The sequence below is a fragment of the Phascolarctos cinereus genome, unplaced genomic scaffold (genome assembly GCF_003287225.1).
Source record: "Phascolarctos cinereus isolate Bilbo 61053 unplaced genomic scaffold, phaCin_HiC Scaffold_5;HRSCAF=322, whole genome shotgun sequence".
Taxonomy (NCBI): domain Eukaryota; kingdom Metazoa; phylum Chordata; class Mammalia; order Diprotodontia; family Phascolarctidae; genus Phascolarctos; species Phascolarctos cinereus.
Window position 1 is genome coordinate 418273085 of NW_027555958.1, and position 27765 is coordinate 418300849.

General features: G+C 36.5%; 1 protein-coding gene across 3 annotated transcripts in view; it reads left to right on the forward strand.

Moving 5' to 3' along the window:
* The window catches only part of KIFAP3 (kinesin associated protein 3), a 210867-nt gene that overhangs the window by 10294 nt on the left and 172808 nt on the right, over nucleotides 1-27765 (forward strand). For all 3 annotated transcript variants that reach the window (XM_020974677.2, XM_020974675.2, XM_078156503.1), the window contains exons 2-3: nucleotides 20664-20795; nucleotides 23024-23178. In XM_020974677.2, the coding sequence (XP_020830336.1) occupies nucleotides 20664-20795; nucleotides 23024-23178 (287 nt within the window). The remainder of the gene's footprint in view (nucleotides 1-20663; nucleotides 20796-23023; nucleotides 23179-27765) is intronic.

Genomic DNA, 27765 nt, shown 5'->3' on the forward strand with positions numbered 1-27765 from the left:
CACTGGTCATCTCTGCCCTGTCCACCCCTGCCATTTTCAGCCCACCCCTGCCTTGTTCACTCCTGCCCTGGCCACTCCTGCCTTGTCCATCCCTGCCCTGCTCGGCCCACCCCTTCCTTGTTCACCCCTGCCCTGGCCACCTCTGCCCTGGCTACCCCTGTCTCCTACCCTGCTCAGCCCACCCCTGCCTTGTCCACCCCTGCCCAGCTCAGCCCATCCCTGCCTTGTCCACTCCTGCTTAGCTCAGCCCACCCCTGCCTTGTCCACTCCTGCCTAGCTCAGCCCACCCCTGTCTTGTCCACCACTGCTCAGCTCAGCCCACCCCTGCCTTGTCCATCCCTGCCCTGTTCAGCCCACCCCTGCCTTGTCCATCTCTGCTCAGCCCACCCCTGCCTGGCTTAGCCCACCCCTTGCCCTGTTCAGCCCTGCTCAGCTCAGCCCCACCCAGCCCTGCACTGCTCAGTCCTGCCCAGCAGGCCACTTTCTTTGGACCCTGCTCCTGGAAGGGATGAAAATGCTCCTAATGGTTGCTTAAATTGAAATGTTTCTTCATTGAAATGAAGAAAGCTGACAAGAAGTCCTTTCCTCTGCATTTCCTTCAACTTAGGATAGAACTATATTGTATATGGTCCATCTCATTTTGTGAAGTGCCTGCCCTGGTCCAGGGATGTTTCTGCCTTTGCTCATTTCTGTCTCCACCTGATTATCTGTCATCTTTACTTGATTTTCTGTCACAGTCCAACTCCCCTCCCCTTTCACATACACCCCACAGATTGTAAATGTTCTCTAATGTTTGAATCGGTGAATTCTCTAATGTATGAGACAAATTAGAGCATCATAAAGTTAGAATGGGAAGGGTACTGTAGAGATAATCTATGCTAGTCCCTTTAGTTTTCTCATCTTTCAAATATGAATATTAGCTCCTTCTTTGACAGTTTCATGTAAATCATGTGAGATAACTGAATATGTTCTGACATCTTAAGATGCGTGAAGAAGCTTGCGTTTTGTGAAAGTGACAGTTTATAGAGGTTGGTATATGTAACGTCATATAAATTGGCTTGCTAGTATTCTCAGCTAATTGCATTTGCTCTGCTGTTGGAGAGCTAGGAAAGTGAGCAGTGTTTCAGAATATGTAGAAAGAAAGAAGGCTCTGTAGACCAATGAGTGGAGAAACTTTATGCCTCTGAATCCTGCTGTACAGCTTCAGAGACTAAAACGATTACTGTTAATTCCTACTTTTTTGGATTAAGATCCAAAAAGGGAGGTTAATTGACTCACCATTTATTTTCTGGATTTGGAGGGCTATAATGTTGAACAAAACCACTTGCTTTCATTTTAGAGCTGTGATTTCATTGCATTTATTACCAAATTTTTAAAAATTGTTATAGCGTCCGCAAAAGGAGGCAGCTAGGTGGTTCAGTGGATAGAGCATGGGGCCTGGACTCAGGAACACCAGGGTTCAGATCTGTTCTCAGACACTTACTAGCTGTGTGACCCTGGGAAAATCACTTAACTTCTGTTTGCCTTAATTCACTGGAGAAGGAAATGGCAGACCACTTCAATATCTTTGCCAAGTAAATCCCATGAACATATATGATCCATGGGGTTACAGAGAGACATGGCTGAATCAAGTGAACAACAGCATCCGCAAAAATTCACGTGTAATATAAGGAAGGATAGACATAACTGTGTAGAAATGACCAGTGAGTTTTAACAAAGACTTAGGCTAACCCCTTGCTCATAAATTGCTTAAAATTTTCTCTTAGGCCAAAAGTTTTTATGCCACTAAAATTAAGATGTTACAGTGGAACATGTTCTGATGTTTTGAGGTAGTTGGCTATAAGAATATGTACACATGAATAGGTATGTATGCATATATATATTTCATCATTTTCATCATATTTATTAAAATGGCTTTCGGTGAATAATGTAACCCAACACCTAGCGCTGGGCATTCAGTAAAGAGTAGTTTTTGTGTTGCTATTTTAACAATATGATTGTTTTTAGGCTTGATTTCATCATGTAGTATATGACTTCAGAATTAAGTTATGAGTTTTAGAGACCAAACCTCTTGCTGTACTTGGCCTCAGATTATTTAAGTCTGTGGGAAGGTGGTGTTGATATTCCATAAATTTTAACCTAAAAATCTTTCCCCCTTAGGATTGACCACCATTAGGGCTACTAAGACATAGATACATTGAAGAATTTGTTCTGAGCCAACAGATTTGTGGCAAAGCTACGAAAAGGGCCAAGACATTCTTTCTTCTAAATCAAGATTCTTTTTATTTGCTTAGAAAGGGTCCATTCAATTCAGAACTCATTTGTTAAACACCCAGTATATATAAGGTACAATGACAGGAGATCTGTGAATCTTTTAGGCAACTCAGGGTAATAAAACTGTGACATGTTCCTTGACTCCAGATACTTAATGGGGCAACCTGTTGCTTCAAGAAGTGTTGTCAACACACCATTTTAATATCATAGACCTGTGAGTCATTTATGGCTGAATGTGAGTATCTCATCTTTAGTTCTTCAGAGGCAGTGGTATTTCACATTTTGTTGCCATGTAACAACAGTGGTAAAGTGTCAGTATTGATGAGATAGGCTTTTTCTTTCAAGGGGAGCTTAGAATCAGTAAAAGAGCTTTACAATTTCCCCAGAGCAATCTAGCCACTCTCTTCGGGTTTTCAGCTCTCTAAATTTTTCTTAAAAATAAAATTTAAGAAAGTAAGACTGATATGAATTTAAATACAAAATTCAGGAAATGAAAATTATTCTATCATTAATAGGTCATGGTCCATGTGTGGTACTTTCAATTATTAGTTGGGCTATTAAATGTGATACCTTTGAACACAGAACAAGTGAGATATAGCTAAGTTCATTTTGCTGTGAAAGACTCAACAATTCATTTCCTGAGCCTCTTTTAATATTTACATTCCCAGACTGAAGCATTTCATTAATTCATATTTTTGTATTGAACAAATTATGTTAAAATGAACATTTTCCTAAAAATAATATGAAGCATTATTGCTCAACTTATGTTCCTTGCATGAAACATTTGAAGAATTATTATCTAGTGAACACTTGGATAGGAATTCATGAAACCTATATTATATTTCTAGTTCTGCCATGGTCTTACAGAATCACAGCCTCTCAAAGAGATCACATAGTCCATACCTGAACATGTCATCATTTAACTTCTTTCTGCTTGAAGGCCTGCAGTTATGGGGAACTCATTATATTCTTAGGCAACCCATTCCATTAAATTTTGCATAGCTCTGATTATTAGGAAGTTTTTCCTTATATTTAGCAGAAATCTGGCTCTGCAATTCCACCAGTTACTCCTAGTTCTGTCTTCTGGGGCCAAGCTATACATGTCTAATCTGATCCTCCACATGACCACTCTTTGGTTTCAGTTAGTTTATTTTTGGACCAGACCTGTAATTTCATAAGTGTAGGGAATTGCTGTTGAGCAGCTTATTCTACCAATGTAGACTGCCACCTTCTCTGCAGTTTATTCAATCTTAAAGCATTACTTAGGGCTTTGAAAAGGTACATGACTTGTCCAAAGTCACATAGCCATTATATGTAGAAGCAGGATCTGAATCTAGGTCTTTTTGACTCCAGACCAGTTCTCTATCCATTATCTTAAGCTGTCTTTCAGCCCTTCAAACATTTGAAGAAAACTATCTTGTCCCTCCAAAGCTTTTTCCTATTGAGGCCAAATAGCTTCAGTTGGTAGTATATAGATAGGGATAGAAACCTTCATCTTAATTCATGTGGATGCATGGTGGCCAGACTTCTGTATATAATCGTTCAGTCAAATGTGTAAATTATATATTTGTGAGGTTTTTATGCTCTTTGTTGTAAAGACATTAAGCACAGTTGGGAAATGTGTATACTGCTTTGTATTTCTATTCAGTAATCACCAGAGGCCTATCATAGCTTAATTTTTCTAAAATTTTATTCACGTTTTTAGCTTCTTTATTTTTGTGGTTATCTTTATCTAGGGTTGGTAAGGGTAAATTGAGGGCCCCCCAATTATTATAGTTTTATTATGCATTTTTCTTTGTAATTAGATTCTTTTGAGTTTTTTAATGGTTTCTTGAAATATGTGATATCCGGTTTCTTTTTTAGTCATGGATTTCAAGTAATCTGGTGATTCTTAAGTTATCTGTCCTTAATCTAGTTTCTGGGGTCAGTTTTTTTTTTTATTGAGAAATCTTATAATTTATTTTCTCATTCTGTTGACTTCGTTTTAAAAATTCTTGTCTCTTGGAGTCATTAATTTCCATTTGGTCCATTTTTATCTTTAGGAAGTTAGTTACAAGAGTACTACGGTTTACTTAAAAGTTGTTAAGCTGTTGACCTTTTTTCTGTTTCTCTACACCATAGTTCTCATTTCTTAAAAATCTTACATCATGTTTTTGAGGAATTTTAATTGTTCTTATGGACAAGCTAGTTTTTTTTCTTTAAAGTTTTGATTACAAGTATTTTTTAATTTTTCTTATGGGTTTTTGTCCTTGCATATTGTAAAGGTCCCTTTTTTCATTCATTTGTTCATGCATTCATTCAGCTAGCTAGCTGGTTATTTTTATTCATGTTGTTGAGTCCTCAAGAATTGAGTTCTAGGTATCCCTTACTCTGGGAATCAAATTAAGTTGAGATCCTTTCATTTACCTTGGTTGTCTTTAGTTAGACCTTTTCCTTCACTACATAAAGTTCTCTTCTTATGACCAGCTTTAGTTCAAGTTCTTTCCTTTGGATGATGAGAGAGAGGAAGAGGCCTTTTCTTTAATCAGTTAATCTGAGGATGTCTTCCTCTGGTGAGAGAGCCCTAGTTGAGGCCTTTTTCTTCAGGGGGAGAGAGGTTAAGGTTTTCTTTCAAACTGTTTTTTTAAATCAACTGTCAGCTTGTGGGGGAGCTTTTTTCTTCTTGTTTCTTACTTTGACATTGGAGTCTATCAGTTTCACTTGGAGGGCTCTGGAGATTTCTTCCTGCTGAGGACAGTGGAGGCTTTTAGGGTGAAGTCTATCACTCGCATTTCTCCTGAAGGGAAATTCTTACCGGGAATATCTGAAGCCTTTCACCTTTATCCCCTGCGAGATCTAGATCTAAATCTTATTTACTGCTTGTTTAAGGAGTGAATTGTTTAGTAATTGAGTTGGTTAACAGTGGGATAGAGCTGTATTGTTTCCTTCTCTTGTGCCATTTTGTTCTCCAGTTCCCTGTTTTTATGTTATCAAGTATGTTGTCAAATTGTTTTGGTTCTCCTCACTTCACTCTGAATCATTTCATACAAATCTTACCAGGTTTCTTTGAAACTGTCCCTTTTGTTGTGTCTTAGAGCACAACAGTATTCCATTACATTCATTTATTATACCTTATTCCGCCACTTACCCAATTAATATGCCACTCTTTAATTTCCAAGTATTTGCTGCCACAAAAATATCTGCTACAAATATTTTTGTACATGAGTCCTTTCCTCTTCGATTGTTTTTGGGCAGTATAGGCCTAGATATGGATCAGAAGGTATGCAGTTTAATAACTTTTGGAGCAGTTTCAAATTGCTTTCTGGGAGCCATTGGAACTCATTGCATAGGTAGGTGACGTGGTCAGACCTAAACTTTAGAAAGATCACCTTGACAGCTTAGAGGAGAATGGATTTGAGTGGGGGAAGAGTTGAGAAAGTTGAAGCAGTGAATTCTTTTTTCTAGGAATTTGGCTAAGGAAGGGAAGAGAGTTATAAGATGATAGGTAATAGTGAACATTTTTAAGGTTGAGAGAGACACATATTTGTAGATGTTATGGAAAGTATCAGTGTATAGGGAATAGAAGGATTGCTTTGCTGCATTGAGGGCCTAGTCAAGATTAGATAACATTGATTTTTATTGTGAGTTGAATGGCTGCTTCCAGCTCAGTTCACTTGTATGTGAATAGGACCAGAGGAGGTAAAACTGGATTCTAGTGATGTGGGTTCAAGCCCCAGCTTTGTCACATACTACCTGTATGAACTTTTGTATGAAGTTATGTGGCCTTTCCATTTGCTCTGCTATAAAATAAAGAGATAGTACTAGATGGCTTCTGGAATTTCGTTCAGCTCTATATAAATGACCTGTGATCTTGTCAGCCTAGCTTCAGTTTTTGGATCCCCAGATCAATGGCAGATATTTTTCTTTCCAGTTCCTCCATTTAGACTTCCTTTGAATTTTAGACCTGAAGGAAGCTTACAGTTGCCGCCCTCCCCTGCAGTTTGTTGGTTGTGGACTAGCAGAAGCCCTCAGATTGGGTGGTGGGGGAGGAGAAGTCTTACCTATCAAACTTCCAAATAATTCTCCTCTGGTTTTTTACCCTTTTTAATGCTGCAGTTGACTCCTTCAGGTAATAATAGGTGGCATTAATGTAGTGCTTTAAATGCTTTGTACACATCTGATTTGATCCTTGCAGTAGCCTGGTAAAGTAGGTACTTAATGAGTATTCTCTCCATTTTATAGATGAGGCAATTGAAATTCAGAAAAATTAAATGACGTACTTGTGGTTGCACCCTTCTAAGGTCAGAGGCAGGATTTGGATTTAGGTCTGTCCTAACTTCAAATCTATCACACCACTCAGTGGTTCTGGATCCTGTGAATATTTTCACTCTTACCTCTTCTAAATCCAAGCTTAGAAGGTTTGCTTAAAGTAGATTCATTATTAGTTTGATTAATGGTTTGCTCTGCTGTTTATAGTGACTGTTTGGATTCTCTACTTGCTTCCTTAGACTGCGTTTAGGACCTGTTCTTTCTGCAAACCACATTGCTCCTAGTACATTTTCTAGCAGTTTGATTTCTCACTTCCCTCTTCATGTATGTACCCTCTGGAAGATAACTTACCAAGTTTCTGTTTCCAGTATTCCTGTGGCTTCCACTTGATTAGCAGATCTGAGATATAATAGACACACTCTTGGACCAAAAAACAGCAATATTTTCCATTGTCCCAGCTATTTTTCCTCTATTCCCTTTCATATAATCAGGTTTATGTCATGGCTTACATCTCTTTCATAAAATTATTTACTAAGACACAGGTTTTGATACAGGTTTACAATACAAAAAAAATTTCTAGATGTAGTAAACAGTAACACATAATTATATCTCCCTCAATTCAAGTAATTCTTCTCTCCCATGAAATGTTTTAAGAGTTGAATGTGGCAGTACCTGAAAAAATACTATGCGATATCTTCAAAGTAAATAATGTAGTAGATGAGCTTCAAAATACTTCTAAATAATTGCAGTATAGGAAAGGGCAATTTTTTTTTAATTTAGCATGAACCTCCAAAGAGATGAAGCATGTCCTATTATTTATATTTCATAAATTTGTGGAAGGATTAAGGGCAAGGAATAGGTAGAGCACTTTTCAATATGCCTTCAAATTTAGTAAGCTCCATCTGTACAGGATTCTCTTTCCTGAAAGGATATGGCTGGTTTAGAATGAGAATGCTGAAGGGACATGTGGTTGAAATTCCCAGACTAAGGCATAATATTTAATAACATTACATAAACATACCTAATGCTCCTTCCTCCAACATGACTACTCTGTTATAAAATAATACCATTATTTTAAAATGAGTTTAAGATATTTAAGCTAGAGACTTCCCATCACCATTTTCTTCCTGTAAAATTACTTAGAAAATACTTTTCCAGAAGTACTTCTTTAATGAGGAGGTTTCCTGGTAAGCTTTTTTTTAGTGACCAGGTAACCTACAATATGTTTTGTTCTTAATTGAGGCAGTCTTTTCCTGAATCCTAGATATGGGGGGTAAAATGCATCACCTGTATTACTTTAGAAATTATAGATTATCTATTCCTTTTGAATTGCTAGTTCTACCATATGGATATGGAATTATACATAATAGCCAAACTATTAGTAATAAAATTCTATTCAACAAACATTTATTACCATCTTTCACATGCTTAGCATTGGCCTTGGAAGAAGGAGCCAGAAAAGGGGGGGGGAAGAAAGAAGTAAGTGTGGTAGGAGGGTGGGGGAAGACAAAGAAATATATCAACAAGCATTTATTAAGCACTAAGTATATTTGTTTCTTATACATGTAGTTTTATTTCTGCTTAACTTTTTTTCTTTTGGGGTCTGCTTCATTAGAATTATGGTGTTAATAAATCCAAGGTCATTAATCAGTTTATGGGTTTTTAGCTTTGTTTTAGGAAAAAATATTTTTGAGAACCCACAATCTGTATGTGTATATGTATGTATATCTATGTGTGTGTGTATTTTATATATTTATATGTGTATGTATGTATATATACATATACACATTATATATGTGGGTATACACACATATAAATATACAAACTTGTCTATCTTGAAAATGTATGTATAGATTGTTCAGTCAGTCAGTAACAATTTACCACGTTCTGAGTGTCGTACCACTAGCTCAGCTCACCACAAGAGCAAGGATCCTGTCTTAACCTTGAAGGAATAAGACCAGCTTAACCTTCTATCTCGAATGCGCATTGATGAGGCAGGAGACAAGATGGAAAGCAACTCCGTTTAATTTTAACAAAGCATTCACTTAAGTAGTAAAGTAACAGAAACTTCTTCTCAAGTCACGATGAGGTAGAGCTCATGCTGTGCTCAAGGACAGTGCATGCATGCCCTGTGCACTTATCTGACTCCAATCCCAGATAAACTGCTAATGACCGTACAATAACTAGGGGAGTTAAAGATTGTTATAGATCCATAGACTGGAGCACTGAACCAGGCGACCTTTGCTCATGGATCAGTCACCCAAGAGGGGCCTCCGCCCATCATTGAGACCTCATGAACAGCCTGTGGCCCTCTACATCCTTACAGATCCCTAACACTAAGCACTGAGGATACAAAGTTAAAACGTGGTCCCTGCTGTCAAGGAGTTCACAGTCTAATGGGCGAGACAATATGCAAACAAGTTATATATAGGATAAATTGGTATTGATCAGCAGAGGGATGGCATTGTAATTAAAGCGGTTTGGGAAAGCAGTTCTATAGAAGGTAAGATTTCTGTGTGACTTCAAAGAAGCCAGGAAGCAGAGATGAGGTACAAGAGAATTCCAGACATGGGGGTCAGCCAATGAAAATACATACATAACATGGAAAGGTAGAGGGACATTTTATGAAGGGCTTTGAATGGCAGAGGATCTTATAGTTGATCTTGGAGATGATAGAGAATCACTTTAGTTTATTGAGTAGGGAGATGATATGGTCAGACCTGCCATTTAGGAAGATTGCTTTGTCAGTTGAGTAGAGGATGGACTGGAATGAAGAGAGACTGAAGCATTCCATATATAAGGTGATAAGGGCCAGCACCACAGTGGTGTCAATGTATGAGAACAGGAAGGGGGCATATATGAGAAATGTCACAAGGGGTGGGGTGGGGTTGGGAGGATAATTAAGAGTGAGGAGTCAAGGCTATGTTGTGAGCCTAGATGACTGGGAGGATGGTGGTATACTTGACAGTGATAGGGAAGTTAGGAAGAAAGAAGGGTTTGGGGAGAAAGATAATGAGTTCAGTTTTGGGTATATTGAGTTTAAGTTGTCTGTAGAACATCCAGTTTGAGATGTCTGAAAAGCAGATGGCGATGCAAGACTGGAGGTCAGCCAGAGAGGTAGGGCTGGATAAGTAGATTAGAAAATAGTAAGAATGGAGATGGTATTTCAGTTCATGGGAGTTGAAATCACCAAGTGAAATAGTATAGTGGAAGAAGAAGGCTCAGGAACAGAGCTCTGGGTTTGACCCAGCTGAAGATCCAGCAAAGACTAAGAAGTATTGAGATAAATAAGAGGCAAAGCAGGAGAGAGTAGTGTCATGAAACCCTACAGAGAAGTATCAAGAAGAGGGTGCTTAGCAGTGTCAAAGGCTTCAGAGAGGTTAAGAAGGATGAAGATTGAGCAAAGGCCATTAGATTTGGCAATTAAGAGATCATTAGTGACTTTGGAGAGAGAGTAGTTTCGGAAGCCAGGCTGTAGAGAGTTAAGAAGAGAGCAAGAAGAAAGGAAGTTGAGGCATCCTTATCAAGGAGCTAGCCACAAAAAGGGAAGAAAGATATGGGACAATAGCTCATAGGCATGTTTGTTGGCAGAAGAGCAGCTAGTAGCCAAGGAGAGACTGAAAATAAGTGAGAGTGTGGATGATAGAGGGCAATCTGCTGGAGAAGACAGAATGGAATGGGATCGCTTGTGCATGTGGAGAGATTTCTCTTTGCAAGAAGAGCTACCATAGTATATGAGACCGTGAAGGTGAAGGTAGTGGCAGAAGGCATTTGGAAAATATAATAAGTTTAGTAGTAGGAGAGAAGAGGGAGCTCTCAGTTAATGGTTTCAGTTTTTTTAGTGAAAGCAAAAAAATCAAAGTTCTTGGCTAAGAGGGTGGAGGAACAAGGAGCTATGGAAGGTTTTGGAAAGGTATGTGAAAAAGTTTTAAAAGCCACTAGGGAGTGGATTAGTGAGTCAGGGAAGTGTGAAAGGATTGCTTTGCAGCATTGAGGGCCCAGGTGAGATTACTTAAGGTAAATTTGTAGTGGATCCAGTCAACATGGTTTCATGACTATCTAGCATCATTTAGCAGCATGCAAGTAGGAATGAAGGCAAAAGATGGGAATAATCCAGGCTTGAGGTTTGGTGGGACAAGATCAATGACAGAAACAGGTGGCAAGGGATTCAAGAGAAGAGGATAGTGCAGAATTGAACTGGTCTACGAAGGGATCAAGATGAAGAAGGAGAGTGTAGACAGTGCAGGGATGATGGCCTGGGAGGGATTGGAGGTCATAACAAAGACAAAGAATGGTATTTGGGGTTGCAGTGCTAGGGGAGAGGTGGGATGACAACAGATTTTAATTGGAAAAGGAAATTTCATCATTCATAAACATGGGAGTGTAGTGTATTTGTGGGTGATGGCAATATTAAGAATATGATAATCTAATTGCATGGCTGAGGTAGAGTGAGAGAGTAGGTCATTGGAAATGAATAAGTTGAGGAACTGAGAGATAAAAGCGAGTAACTTTATATGTTGAAGACCCCTACTTTGAGGGCAAGAGTTGGGGAAGAGAGAGACTGTGAGGGCTAGTTACTGAACTCTTTGAGGAATGAAAGGGATTCTCCTAGAGGTCAGTAAATAAGAGTCAGAATTTTGATTGGATGGAGTGAACATTAAAGGAAGAGAGATTATTGAGTGATGCAGGACAGTTATCCCTTCCACATTGTGGGGGTTAGGGTTGCAGTACCCCCAGTATCTGGAAAATCTGTATAAAATTTTTTGGCCCTCAATTCATACCAGTTAAGAAGTCTGAACTTTTTCTTTTATGGGGTATTCACCTTATAGTAATATTTGGGTTAAGTATTTGGTCATATTTTAACTTTAAGAGAGAAATTGTGTATATTTATGGTAGTAATAGTAATTAAATCCTGGGCTTTGTCTTCCTAGGACCTGCATGCATATGGAAGGAAGGAAGCAAAACATTATGAGGAAAATTACCATCTTAAGTTTTTTTTTTCATTTTTAGTATGCATTATTTTATTGCTAGCACAGCTAGTTGGTACAGTGTTTAGAGCACTGGGCCTGAAGTCAGGAAAACCTGAGTTCAGATATGGGCTCAGACACTTACTAGCTTTGTCATCCTGGTCAAGTCCTTTTTAACCTTGTTTACCTTAATTTCTCATCTGTAAAATGATCTAGAGAAGGAAATGGCAAACCACTCCAGTATCGTTGCCAAGGAAACCCAAATGGGGTCATGAAGAGTTGCACATGACAAAAATTACTGAACAACATTTTTTGATACCTGTATCTTAACATTATGTATAGCCTTCCCTCCTGTCCCAGTATTGAACTCTATCTTGTGACAAAGAAAATCAATTAAACAAAGACATCTGATACAAGTGTTTTATTTATGTCCAGTAGTGAGATCGCAGAGTTTAGTTTAGTCACTTTTCTTGCATAATTCTAAATTGAAATCCAGAAGTTTTGAACTACTTCACAGCTCTACCAGCAGTGCTTATGTGTTTGTCTTCCCATAGCCCCTCTGTCATTTACTGGCCTTATTTTATTTTTCACCTTTGACAGTTTGCACAGTGAAGTTAAACCCAAGATTTTTTAATTTGCACTTTTCTTTTTAAAATTCTATTTTTATTCTAAAATTAACAAATAGCTCCCCCAAATAACATTTCCATATACAAAACAGAAGAGGAGGAGGGTTATATATGAAAACAAGTATCATGTATAGCTTTCTTTTTAAAAAAAATGCAAGATGTTGACTGTTTCCTTTTGAACTTTATGCTGTTCTGTTTGGTGCATTTTAAAGAATCTCAATAACTTCTTTTCTTTTTTTGTATTTTGAGGGGGACAACCCTTATCACCATTTCTCTTTTCCCCCAGACCACCTCACAATGAAACAAGAAAAATGTAGTCTTTGTCATTCCTTGTAACCCATAAGCATAAACTAGCAAAACAAATTTACGCATTTGCCATGTCAAAAAATATATGCCTAATTCTCTGCTTTGACCTCTTTGTCAGGAGTTGGGTACCTTTCTTCATCATTGGTCTGCTGAAATCATAGCTAATCACTGTTGATCAGGGTTCTTACGACTTTCAAAGTTGTTTTTTATAATGTTCTAAAAATTTTCTACTCATTCTGCTCACTTCATTCTATATATCCTATTCAATTTAGAATTTTTCCTCTACAGGTACTTAACCTCGTTTTCTTGTAATTTTAAAAAATATTTTTATATTCATGTTGCACATCCATTTTGAACTTATTGTGCTCCCTGCTATAAGATGTTGGGCTAAACCTAATTTCTACCGAATTGCTTTCTGGTTTTCCTAGCATTTTTTTGTCAAAAAAAAAAAGAGTTATTTCCACGTATCACTTATGTTCTTAGATTTTACAAACACTGGACTACTCTGCTTCTGTTTCTTCCTTATCTAGTCTGTTCTACTGATCTGTTTTCTGTCTTTTAATGCATATCAAATAATTTTGATGACTGCTGCTTTAAAATGTAGTTTGAGTTGTGGTAATGCTTATACTCTCTTCATACTTAAAAAAATTCCCTTGATATTCTAGACTTTGGTTCTTCCAAATGAATTTTATGATTTTGTCTGTGCAGTGAGTATCTCCTTGGTAAATGTTCATCAGTTTTCTTTAAATTCTCATTTCTGCTTTCACATAATTTTGTACAGTAGTTTCTGTATATTAATGAGAGTATAACAATTTTTCTTTTCAAAATAGTCACTATTTTTACTTACTCTTCTCCTGATTTTTTTCTGTTCTGCATTTTGTTCCTTAGATTCTTTAAATCATTGATGCTGTCTTTGCTTTCATTGCTGTTACTCTGATAATGTGAGATTTAAAAACAAAAAAAAACAAGCCAAAAAACCCTCCAAAAAGCTAATACACTGGAGCATGTTAGTTGCCAAGAGGAAGGAGAAGTCTGGAGAATGAATTAAATTGAGAATGAACCGGGGTGTGCTGGAGCCAGTTCATACTGGCTCACCAGAGGGTATTGTTAAAATTTTCAGTGCAAGCATTTACACTTTTGAAATTGCCAAATGCTGGGGCAGCTAGGGGGCGCAGTGAATGGGGCACCGGCCCTGGGGTCAGGAGGACCTGAGTTCAAATCTAGCCTCAGACCAAACACTTGACACTTACCAGCTGTGTGACGCTTGGCAAGTCACGTAACCCCAATTGCCTAAAAATAAAAAAATAAAATAAAAAAGAGAAATTGCCAAATACTACAAATCAGGGTTCAGTTTATATTTTGATGATGTTTTGGACTTAAGAAAGTGATAGAGAAAATGTCAATGCAGACTAAATTTAAAAGTAGTCATATATACATCTTTTTGTTTGTTTTGCTTTGTTTCAGAGAGTCAGGTGTTAAACATTTCCCAGCATACCCTTGTAGTCAAGTGGGGAGGCCTGGAGCCGCTCATAAAATGTTGTCCTGAACTTAGGGAGTCACCAATCAAGAGAGTAAGTCTCAGTGTGTAGTTTTCTCTAGGATAGGAAAGAGGCAGAAAAGTCCAGAGAGTGAGTCACTTTATAAAATGCTATTTTCGGATACAAGGTAGAAGCCTTTGGTTTTTGGAATATGATGTCCCTTTTTCTTGGTTATTTTTTGTTCGTTTGTTTTTTGTAACCATGGAGTAATCCTACACTATTCTGATTTTTTCATGGGACCTCAATGGATTTTTCTTTGTTGCCTGTAAGATTTGTTCTTTGATTACATAGTTCTGTAATTTGAGCACAGTGTTTCATAAAGGTTTAAACTTGAAGTTTCTCTCGGTTAGTATTCTGCAAATTCCCTCATTTTTGAACTTTGCCATCTGCTTCTCATATTTCTGGGGCAATTTTCTGTATGATTTCTTCAAGTTTGGTATCTGTACTTTCTTTTTCATTTTTTTTACTAGAAGAAATTTAATCTGTAGGTTCTTTTCACATCCTATATTCAATTCAAGTCACTATTCTCATTTTGTAGAACTCTCATATGTTCTTCCTTTTTTGTTGTTTTTATTTTGTTCCAACATTTTTCCTTTTAGTCTTGATTTTTTTTTTGCATTCAAATTCTGTCATACTGGTATAGAGAATGTCTCTTAACTTCTGTAGTCTCTCGTTAGATTTGATGATTTATTCCTTAAGAGCTTTAATTTGTGTTTTTATTTCTCTTGCATTTTCAATTAATTATTTGATTGTTCATACTAACTATTCTGGGGCTTGTGGAATTGATGGATTAATATGATTTGCAGAATTTGCTATTCAGTCTTTACCTTCCTTCAGAGATTATGATTCAGTTTCCTTTGAATTTTCATTTCTCCCTTTTTAGTGAGCTTTTGTCAGCTTTAATTCGTCTTCTGAGTTTTCCTCAGTGTACTTGCTGAAAATATGCTTTATTGTTAATCCTTTCGCTTCAGAAGGCCTGCTACTATTATGTCCCTTCCGCAGCCCTTACTGCCTCTTCTCTGTGGGAACATATGTGCCCCATGTTTAGAAGAAGTCTGTTTCCCTCACAGTATGAGGGTGCCTATTTTAGACACTGCTGCAGGGAGAATCCAGGTAGTCACTATAGTCAGACTTATACTTTACTTTTCCCAGACCTCCTTCTGGGTTCCACTGTCCTTTCCAAAACTGGCTTTCTTCTGTTGCTACACTGCACCACATCCACCCAGCATGGAGTTGGGGGATGGGTGATGGAGTAGATATGGAGTAGCTAGGGATGGAGTAGCCAGGAAACTAATGAGAAAAAAAATTCTTTGGTGTGAAGACAGAAAAGCAAGAATTCATGGCAAATGAAGTTGTGAACAAGCATTTATTAAGTGTTTACCCACTGTGCTAAGGGTTGGAGTTACACAACAAGGCAAAAAATGATGCCTGTTCTCAGGGAGCTAATAGTCTAAAGCAGTGGTGTCAGATTCAAATAGAACTAGGAGCCTCCAAACTATAGATAAAGATTTCTGTAGACTGCAGGTTTGGTTTAGTTTTTAAAATGGTAGTATTATCCTTGATTTATTACATATTTCTTTTGCTGAACATTTTTCAGTTACATTTAAATCTGATTCAGGCCATACTCAGGAATGTTGCAGGCTATATATGGCCTGCAATCTTGGGTGTGGGTGTTAGAAAGGGGAAGAGAATAAGCATTTATATAGTACCTACAATGTGCCAGGCATTGTGTTAAGTACAAATATTATTTGATCCTCATAGAAATCTTGCAAGTTAAATGCAGTTATTTTCTTCATTTTATGGTTGAGGAGACTGAGCCAAACAGATTAAGTCATCTACACAGTGTCACACAGTTAGTGTCCAAGGCCATCCTGACTCCAAGTCCAGAAAGGCATGCAAACTACTTATGTACAAGCAAGAAATATATAGGATAAATGGATAAATTGAATATTACCTTAGAGGGCAAGCATTAGAATTAAGAGAGTTTGGAAAAGGCTTTATGCAGAGGGTAGGATTTTCACTGAGACCAGAAGGAAGGCAGTGAATCCAGGAGATGGAGATGAGAGAGAGCATTCCAGGGACAGTAAAAAGGTATGGAGTCAGGTGATGGTATGTTTTATCTTAGGGACAGCAAAGGAGGCCACTGTTAACAAAGAGTTTGTGGTACGGAGTAAGGGGTAAGAAGACTGAAAGTATAGGAAAGGGCCAGGTTGTGAAGGAAAAAAAAGAAGGAAATTATTAGATACTATTTTACCCAACTACATGTCAATAAAACTGACAACATAAATGAATATTTACAGAAATGTAAACTATCCAGATTAACAGAAGAAATAGTTTTTAAGTAACCCAACATTAGAAAAAGAAATTGAAGAAGTTATAAATGAATTTCTGAACAAAAATAAAACTGCAGAAGAGATGGATTTATAAGAAATTTCTATCAAACATTCAAAGAACAATTCCATTATTATATAAACTATTTATAAAAATAGGAAAAGATGGAATGCTACCAAATTCCTTCTGTGATAAAAATGTACCTTGATACCTAAACCACAGAGAGTCAAAACAGAGAAATATAACTAATTAACCAGTATCCCTAATCAATATTGACACAAAGAAAATTAATTGAAATAATAGCAAAGTAGTTATAGCAACTTCTAAAAAGACACATAGTTTGATTAGATTGGATTTACACCAGGATTGCAGCATTGATTAAGTATTAGGAAAACTATAAACACAATATATCATATTAGTAAAATAATAAATAGAATAATAGAAATCATGTGATCATATAAACAAATGTAGAAAAAGCTTTTTTAAAAATCTGACATTTATTTGTTTAAAAAGAAATGCCAGAAAGCATAGGAATAAATAAACAAGTACAGCATTTATTAAAGTCTTAACTATATTTAATCACTATTTTAAGCACTAGGGATGCAGATAGAAAAGTAAGACAGGAGCTATTATTCTCCAGGAGTTCACAATTTAATGAGTGAGTCAACACATAAAGAAGTTTTATCTTTTGTTTCATCAGTATCAGAAACTGGGATGATTTTATCATGAGAAATGACATTAAAGAAAAGGAAATGACTGAAAGAAAACATTGCTGTCTTTTTTGCCCCACATCCTAAGGATCAAGAGAATCAGGTGTTTTTTTTAAAAAAAAAACATCGAGGAGGGTAGCTTAGCAGTACCAGATCTCAAACTGTAGTTTTTTATCAAATCTCATACTGACTAAGAAATAGAATGTTATATTAGCTACACAAAACACAGTAGTAAATGACCATAGTAATCTAGTGTTTGACAAACCCAAAGATCCAAGATTTGGAGATAAGAAGTCACTATTTGATGAAAGTTGCAGGGAAAACTGGAAAACAATTTGGCAGAAACTAGGCATAGACCGAGATAAAGTCAAAATGGGACTTTAGTCGCTGCTATCTCAATATCACCTTTGTGCCCAAAGGACTTGCACTATGCTTTTTGGGGGGGGGCCATAATTGCAACATAAAACTAGAGTTTTAAAGGCAAACAATGAAACTGCAAACAATAGATGCACAAGGAGCTCTTTTATGAGGGTAGTGGGAATAAGACCAGTGAAATGCCTGGTAGAATACCAGCTACTCCACAAACTTGCATGAATCGCACCTCTCACTTTTTCTCTACTGGGCATAGCTGTGAATGTATGCGGTTGCCAATATGAAAGTAAAAATGAGGTTACTAGTAAAATCATGCTAATTCCTGAAGTCACAAAAGTTCATGAATGATGACGATTGGCTATTTGTACAAGCAAACTGTATACAGGATAAATAGGAAATAAAGAGAGAATGCATTAGAATTAAGAAGGGTTAGGAAAGGCTTTCTGTAGAAGATGGGATATTACTTGGAACTTGGGGGGACGCCAGGTAGGCCAGCAGGCAGAGATGAGAAGGGAGAACATTCAAAGGGAACAACCAGGGAAAATGCCCAGAGGCAACTGATAAGAGTGTCTTGTTCTAGGGACAACCAGGAAGCCAGCGTTACTGAACACCAAACAGGGGATGCTATATTTGATCCTAGAGGTGATGGGGAGCACTGGAGTTTATTGAGGAAGGTGATGACATAGTCAGATCTATGCTTAAGGAAAATCACTTTGGTGGCTAAATGGAAAACAGGAGAGGCTTGAGGCAGGTAGATGCACCAGTAGGCTACTGGAATAGTCTAGCTATTAGGTGATTGAGGGCCTGTGCTGAAGTGGTGGCAGTGTCAGAGGAGAGAAGGAAGTATACTGGAGTGATGTTGTAGAGGTGAAATTGACAGGTCTTGACAACAGATTGGATGTGGGTGTTGGGAGGGGATGATAGATAATGAGAAGTTGAGGATGACTTCTAGGTGGTAGGTGGTGAGCTTGAGGGACTGAGAGCATGGTGTTGCCATCATGAATAGATGTGGAAGTACTTTTTAAAAATATGGTAAAGAATATCTTAAAATCAAAAGCTAGCATTGTATACACTAGGGAAACATTAAAAGCTTTCCCAAATAAATGGATGAAGAAAAAGATGCAACTTTTCCTTGCATTTGATATGGTTTAGAAATGCTACCATTAGCAGTAAGACAAGAGAAAGAAATTGAAGATAAGCATAGGCAAAGAAGAAACAAAACTATCCATAGTTGCTGATGGTGTGATAATTTACTTAGGAAATCTTAGCCAATTAGCAAATAAATTAATTGAGACAATAGCTTTAATAGTTGCTGATGGTATGATAATTTTCTTAGGAAATTGTAGCCAATTCACAAATTAATTGAGATAATAGCTTTATTAAAGTAGCTAATTAAACCACTCCTTCTCCCCCCAAAAAACCTCAGTGGCATTTCTACTTTATAAATAAATACAAAGCCCAGAAAGGAGTGGTGGTAATAGAAAGAGAAGCCTCACTCAGAATAACAACAAAGTGTATTAAATGTCTAAGAATAATGCTACCAATGCACCGGTAGCTCAAGAAAGAGATAAAGAACTGACATACAAATGAAGGAGTAATCAGTTCTTGTAGTGAGACCAACACAAATAATAGAAATGAAAATACTACTTAAATTAATTTGTAGATTTAGTGCCATCCTAATAAAACTACCAAGAAGATTCTTTAGAAAGTTCAATAAAATTTAACAAAAGATCTAGAATATAAAAAAAGAGGATTGGAAAGCCTCAAATTATGTTTTAAAGTAGTATTTGGAATCATTGGTTAAAAATTAGAAAACTACAAAAGTTGAACAGTGTAGATAAGGAAGAATTAAAAGCAAGTGAACTGGACAGTCTATTGTTCAATAAATTTGAAAGCAAAAATTACTTGGAGAAGAGCTCCCTATTGGATAAGAATTACAGGATAGAGTGCTGGGGCTGGAGTCAGGAAGACTCATATTCCTGAGTTCAGATCTGGGCTCAGACACTTTTTTAGCTTTGTGACCCTGGATAAATCACTCAACCCTGTTTGCCTCAGTTTCCTGTCTGTAAAATAAACTGGAGAAGGAAATGGCAATCCAGTATTTTTGCCAAGAAAATACCAAATGGGGTCATGAAGAGTCTGACAGGACCTGAAACAACTGAATGACAGCATGTTACATGAGAAGAACCTAGAAAGCAATCTCCAGAAATTAGATTTAGACTAATAGCTAATACCAAATTACACAGTAAGCTCCAAATGAGTATGTGAACTGAATATAAATAATTAAATGGGTGAGAACAAGATCAGATACCTTTCATAAGTCTGGCAAGGGGAAGAATTTTTAACCAGTGATAGTGGAGATCACAAAATATAGAATGAATGATTTCAGTTGCATCAAGTAAACAGGCTTTTGCATTAACAAATTAATAACAACTCTGTGAACTCCAGTGGCTTCCTATTGCCTTAGAATAAAATGTAAATTCCTCTGTTTGGTGTTAAAACCCTACATTCCTACCCCAACCCCCCTTCCTAGCCTCACTGGAGGCTTCCCCTTCTACACTTTATGATCCAGGCAAATTGGCGTTATCTCTGTTCTTCATTCATAATACTACATATACCCTCTCCGTGCCTTTTTTCTCACACTGCTTGGAAGAACAAGAGTTCCACATGTCTGTTAGATTGGAGAAGGAAAAGAAAAAATCATTAAGCTTTTTTGATGTGTCAGTGTGCTCAGTACTATGGATACAAATACAAAGAATGAAATAATTCCTACTCTAAAAAAGCTTATGTTCCATCTGAGGAAACAGCATCCACATATATTTAACACACATAAGTATCCACAGGGTAAATACCAAATAAATAAGATCATACATGTAGAACTGGAAGGGACCTTAGATGCCTTGTACTGCAAGGTATTGAATGTGAGGAAACCTAGGCTTGGAGAGATTAGGTTATGTGCTCAAAGTCATAGAGCTAGTAGTGTTAGGGGTGAGATTTGAACCCAGGTGTTTCAGGATTCAAATCTAGAACTCTGCTGTATCATACTGTTTCTCTAATACAGCCTAATCTTAGCATGATCACCCTTCTAGAAGTTGGGGGTAACCAGGACAGGCTTCATGTACAGGTGGCTGATGATTCCATGAAATAGAATTTAACTCCATGGAATAGGAGCTGAATAGATGTGTTAACCCATGTGTATCCCATGTGTATATACAATTGTCCTACCAGATGATGAACAGGAAAATTTTGTGTGATTTATAACAGTAAAGATATATTAATTTAACTTTTTAGAAAGGTCAAAGGAGGAAATATTGATGTGCATCCCTCAGAAAAAGCACTTATTGTTCAATATGAAGTGGAAGCTACCATTCTTGGAGAAATGGGGGATCCCATGCTGGGAGAACGGAAGGAATGTCAAAAAATGTGAGTTTCATTCAGGTTTGTATACATGTTCTTAGTATTAAATCATTTTATAAATACTCATAACTTATTACTTTTCAAATTTGAACAGAATTTTGTTAGTGACAATATATGTACTGGACTTGATATTAATTGCCATCATTAATTAAGATAACTTTCTTTTCATGCTTTTTCATCTTGTTAAATAATAGACAGTACCAGACAAACTCCAGAAAACAGTTACTGTAGGCGTTTTTCAGCAAGGCCTAATGACTAAAGCAAGGTGTCTAGCTCATCTAAAAGTCTGTTCTGAGTTGGAAGTCCACAAACATTTATTAAGCCCTTATTATGTGCCAGGCATTGTGCTAACTACTTGGAATACCACATATAAGGAAAAAGAAAGACAGTCCATGCTCTCAAGTTTAAATTCTGATGGATTTTAAGCACATAAAAAAGAGCTGAAAAGCTGTAGGTGGGGGAGAAGGTCAGCCTGGAGAAGAGTAAAGAAGGGAGGATGAATTTGGCCTGGGCACTTCTTCGAAATAGAGGACATGGATGTGGGGGGAGGCCAAAGAAGGGGTGGCAGTCTTCCAAAGTGAGACGCCTGGAAGGTATCCCCAAGGTCATCTGGTCCAGTCTCCTCATTTTGCAGATGAGGAGACTGAGACCTAGAGTTAAAGAACTTTCTCAAGTTTACATAGGTAGAAAGTGACAGAGTCAAGATTTGAACACAGTTTCTCTGATTCCAGAGCCAGTATTCATTCCCCACTGGACACTGCAAGTAATTATATTAGACACTGGGGATATAGAGACAAAACAAGCAAACCCAGCCCCTGCCCTCAAGGAACTTGTGTTCTACTGTTGGGGTAGGGAGATAGCACATGTGAAAAAATAAGCCTAACAAGTGTGTAGATATCATGCATATTTTATGAGTCTGTATCCATATCAATATATATTCATACATATGTGATCATTTGAGGAAGAGAATGTATGAACAGCTAAAGGATCAGGGAAGACTTCATATAGGAGGTAGCCTATGAGCTAAGCTTGTGAAACATAGAAGTCCTAACAGGTCGGGGTGAGATAGGAAGGCATTGCAGGCACCAGATACCAGTGCAAAGTCAGGAGATAGGTCAAGTTCAGGTGACAGCTAGCAGGCTAATGTGGCTGGTATGTAGAGTCCATGAAAGTGAGTATTGTGTACTAAACTTGTAAAGGTAATCTGCAGTGAGACTGTGAATGGAAATTATCTGTGCTTTCAGTGATTCCAGCCTTTTCTCTGAAACAAAATCCCATCTTTTTAACATCATATTTTTTTCTGGTATTCTGTATGGCTACATCATGGAATATCACAATATCTGGGAATGAGAATTTCAGGTTACTCAAACCACAGTAGAAAAAAGCATGGTGATTTTAACAGGTTCCAGCATATTAACATTTATGAATTGCTTACACCAGATGATATAAAAACTGTCATAAAAATTAAGTAGAGTATAATCTCCTTGGTTATAGAAACAGTTTTATTTTTGTCTTTGTATCCCTAGTGCTTAACTCAGTGCATGGCACATAGTAGGCACTTAATATTAATACGTTCTCATTGCATCGGATTGAAATAAAGAAATATCTGAGATGAAAAGGAGGTAGTCTGGTTTGCATACATCAAGACTAACGCCTTGGGTGCTGTATTGGTACTCAGGTAATGACAGGAAACCTAGCATAAGGCCCCAAGCACTTTGGGAGAATCCTCTGTAGAGCATTTATGGGAAAACATGCATGAGAGCTGCATGTGATGAAAAAATATGAGATCTGCACTATTGGAGAGAACACCCGCATCAATGAAATTGCTGATCTATTGAAATATGTTTTAGCTCTTAAGTACTTTTTCAAATGTGGACTTCTGAGTTATTTTTTATTCTCCTAAAGGCTCTTCTGCTTATTTTCAGCTACTTTCTACCCAGAAAAAGTAGCCTAGCTTTAAAGAAACAAGATTATTCACTAAGACTGTTACTGACTATTGGTGTTCTTTTTCATTCCAGGTTGTCTAAGTTGTATTTGATATTTCATTGCAATTTCTTCCAATGGATAGCTTCAACTTGTGTATTCATTGGAAGCATGTGAAAAAAAATATATATAAACAAACTTATAAACATGTATATACATGCAAATAACTATATGTTTATGTAAATGTGTTTCTATATATTAACATATTGCTTGCTGTCATGATATATGAATTGAAAAATTCTTTCTTACAGAATTCGTCTGAAAAGTCTCAATGCTAACACAGATATCACTTCCTTAGCTCGAAAAGTGGTTGAAGAATGTAAACTCATTCATCCCTCAAAACTAAGTGAGGTGGAACAGCTGTTATACTACTTACAGAACCGGCGTGATGCCTTGTCAGGGAAAGGTAAGCAGAATAGTCACTGACCAGTGTTCAAGGCCAGAGGAGCAGGACTGCAAAGGCTTCTCTATTGATCTTTCATAATTTGTTTTTTCCTAGATTTTACTATTTTTTTGTATATACAGAAACATAATGAGGAAATTGCATGTCATTTTGATTCAGGAATAATTAAAGAAGAGAATTTTAGGACAACATTTAGACAAATTTAGGACAAAATTCACTTTCTGTACTCTTAAGTAGATGTGCCATATTTAATATTGGTCATCACTATTTTAAAATTTACAGATGATTTACAATTTTAAAAAATTATTTTATAATACTTATATCCATTATTTCAGAGATTGTCAAAGAAATTATTTTTTTAAATGTTCAGAAAAGTACAAACTGTTGTCTTGTCCTTTGTCTCTACTGTTCCATCACCCTTAACCTCCTCCCCAAACAAAAAACAGTGAAGAAGGACCCTAACAAATAAATGTTTCAGAGTATATATTTCAAAATGGCCCAATCCATGACTTTCTGTACTTTGGTCTTTCGTTATTTAAAAGGTCACAAACATGTTAATGGTGTGTCACCTCATGTTGATTATTAGAAGGTTGTACCATTTCACATTGTAATCAGCTAAACTCATGACTGTTCCATTGCTTATAGTTCTAGGCATGGTGGAAATTAATGAGATTTATAAATGTTCAGACTTCATTTTTATTACATTCAAATAAAATTTTTTAAATCTTTGATAAGCTGACTTTCCAATGAAACATTCTAGCTCCCTCCCTCACCCTTTTAAAATAAAAGTTCTCGCTACTTAAGATATACTTTGCCCCTTGACTGATAACATAATTCACAATATGCTTAAAATAATGACCCTTGGCATATTTCATTTGTTGGTCAGGATATTTGATGTATCAATTATTGTATTTCTAAAAACTTGTTTTTAATTATTGGGATTATATGCACATGTAAAATATCATTTTTGGTTGTTTTTTCATCAGAAATTCTCTTTCTAAAATATTTGTTTATGGTAAAATAACATTCCTGCTAGAGTATCTTTCTAACAGCCACTTCTTTTTGTATGTAGATAGTAAAATTTTGAAGACCTTAACAGGTTATTTTTTGTTTCTATGCTTGATAGTTTAAAATTTTTTTTTTGGTGGGAGTGGGAAAGGAGGGGTCCTGTATATCTCCTGTTAACACTGAATGTCCTTAGTGTCATATTATAATTGTGAAAGTTTTCTTAACAATGTGTTTTTAACAACTAATTAGAACATTTTTAATTTGAATCCAGGGCAAATTCACTTCTCATACCATTGTAGAAAACCATTTTAAACTAATATTACAGGCATATAAATTGTGTATGTGTTTATTTTAAGTTAAGATGATATTCAGGGAGCAAGATAATAAAAAACAATAAAACAACTTTAATTGTTCTATTTTATCACTTTCAGACCTTGCAGAATAAGGCCTCTAAAATTAAATATTAGTTTGACCATTTGTACAGTATTTGTCATTCCAAATCTTCAGAGTCATATTTGAGTTGAACAAGTAATTCATCCATTCATCTGTCTGTGCCAGTTTCCACATCAGTGAAATGTCAGCTCTATCAAAATACCTGCAGATCAGTGCAGTAATAGGTTTAAATCTTTGAATTCGTAACTGCCCATCTTTTACTTGTATTTTCTCCTTACATGATGGCCTTTAACATGTGGTGATTTCAAGAATCAAGAAACTGACGTGATGGAGACTGTTGGGTAGAAATGGATGTAAGATAGGAAGAAAATCAAGATTAGGGTAGAAGAGTTTTGAATATACAGGATACTTATTTTATTGTCTTATGTTCCCATTTCAAAGTCCTTCTGTCTCTCCTTAGTACTTCTTACATACAGAACCTGTTTTACAAGAAATCTAATTAGGATCAGTACAACTTCTGGAAAATATTCAGTAAAAGCATATATAAGTTAGAGGCTGAGAGGAGAGAGAGTGTGGACTGACACAGGAGATATAAAGAAATTCCATGCATTTCATGGTAAAGGGGATCAAATAGCATAAATCAAAACATTGCTTCTTTGGATGTGGTATTTTAATATTCGCAGGCACGCCAAAAATGTTTCACAAATATATTTCATGTAAAAAAGGTTTTATTTCTCTTGATAATTACACTTGGGCTGTTTTTTGTCAGCTTCAAACACATGAAACTTAGTTTTAAAAGTTGCTAAATATAGATACATAATATTTTATGTTGTGACCTCTAAACCTTCTTTCCCTTTATTAATTTTTTTATTACTCAAGTAATTCTAGCATCATGACAAAATATTCATTTGTTCATAAAATTTTATTATTGTAATAAAATTTTATTGTTGTAATTTAGCTGATGGGAAAGTTTCTGATGTACATATCCAAAAAAGCACATACCCTCCTTCTGTCAATGTAATTAAACCCTTAATAATAACAGTGATAGTGGCTGATAGCAGATGCCCTACCTCTTTCAAAGTGATAAAAGTTTTAATAATTACAAAAATAATAATAACAGCTAATATTTACATAGTGCCTACTATGTGTCACTGTGCAAGTACTTTACAAGTGTTACCTCATTTGATCTTCACAGTTCTGTGAAGTAAGTGCTGTTTTTATCCCCATTTTACAGTCGTGAAAACTGAAGCAAACAGAGGCTAAATGATATATACCCAGGGTTGAACAGCTAGTAAGTTAGTAAGTGCCTAAGGTCACTTTGAACTCAGATCTTCCTGACTGCAGGCCCAGCGCTCTATGCACTAAGGTGCCACCTAGTGGCATTTGTCTTAGTAGTAATCTATAAAGAGCTATAAAGAATCATAATTTCAGTACTACTGCTATAATTTATCTTAGTGTAGAAACACCAAATATGAGTTCATTCGTTCACATCCTAAAATGTGTTATTAACATTCAGTACAACAACACTAAGGTATTCCTAAAAGCTAGAACTTCCTAAAAGCTAGAACTTCCTAAAATGAAGCCAATGCCAGAATATAAATATATCAGAGATACTTCTTGAAAATTAGTGGCTTTATAACTTAACCTTAAATTGACCCATATTCCTAGATTAATTACTTGCATTTTGAGTTGAACTAGAATTCATGGATAGGGACTCTAACTTCTTTTACTTCATTTACTGTTCTCTTCGTTATGAGACTTGCAGCAGCCCTGTACTAGGGGAAAGGTAGAATTTGATTTCTCTAATAATGCTTTGCCAAGGCAAATGTAGTCTGATCACCTTATTTGAAAATAACAGAGGAATGGATATGGGGCATTTATAGTTAGCACAATGTTTATCTCCGAGACCCCATGAACTATTTTAAAATGTGGCTGTAGCATCAGTTTTCTCAATTTGTTTTTAAGCTTTGAATGTTTCATGGTTTCCTGAGAGATGTTTGGGTAAGGATGATGACATGTGTAAGGCTCCACAAATTACTGAAGTGTCTGAAGCACTTATAACTGGACTTGATTACTGTAGTAGAATTAGCTACTTTAATTGCTTCTATCGTAGCCTGTGTTTGCATATTTTAAAATTTTTTTTGCATTCTAAACTTGTGTATTTTAGAATTAGGCATATCTGAAAGTTGATGGATTCTGTGAGCCAAGCTGTAAACTAATGTGACTCAATATATAGTATTTTTTTAAAAGTACTTAGTAATTTAGCTTGTGGCAAAAAAAAAATATTATTCAAGCATTACTATCAGAATTTGTTAATATACTACAGATGAAAGATTTATCATTTTTCTGAATAGAGTAAATGTGAATCTGAACTATGGTGCATAATGAGTTACAATATTAATTACTATGATATAAAAAGTCTGAAAATGATAGAAAAACAGCTTAAGAATGGATCAATAGATTTACCATAGATCATTATATTTGTATAATAAATATAAAATGAAGTTTGAAATTTTTATTGTTCATCCTTCATTTTTGAAGAGGACTAGTGACATCACAGGTGCTATCTTCACTTGTGCATGAATTGGATTTAAGTGAGGCAGAGTTGCATAAAATCATCAGCCTCACTCTTTCTTCCCAAGTCATTGAAGTCCATTGGCAAGACAAAAGTCAAGATGACTGGCGATGGCCCAGGATGCAGTGGATGACCTTGGCATCTTTGATGCCTGACCAAACTCTAAGTGCTCCACAGCACCTGCTTCAGCCACCTTCACAGCCATTGGAACAAATTGTTCTCATTCACCCATTCTGCTGGAGAAAGTCTTCACATGCTGAGAATAGACATCCCCCTAACTCACATACAAGTTTGAGGCCCATTGGTTACCTTCAACCTGGTTTAGCCTATCTGCTGAGACAGTTTACCAGGGTGTGGCCATTGCACATGCTACAGCTTCTTGGAGCCACAGGTGATCGTTGGGTGAAGGTGGACACCAAAGGTGGATAAGTATCCTGAGAAAGACTTAGCAAGCCCTCACACTGGAGATGCTAATCCTCCTGAACACCCCATGTACCTCCCAAATTTTATCGGAACATTCACAAAATCCTATTCTGTTGCCTCTGTTGCATAGAAGTGACTGGATTATTGAAGGCTATGCCAAGATCTGGCAAGTTATGCCGTGCTGGGAAGGA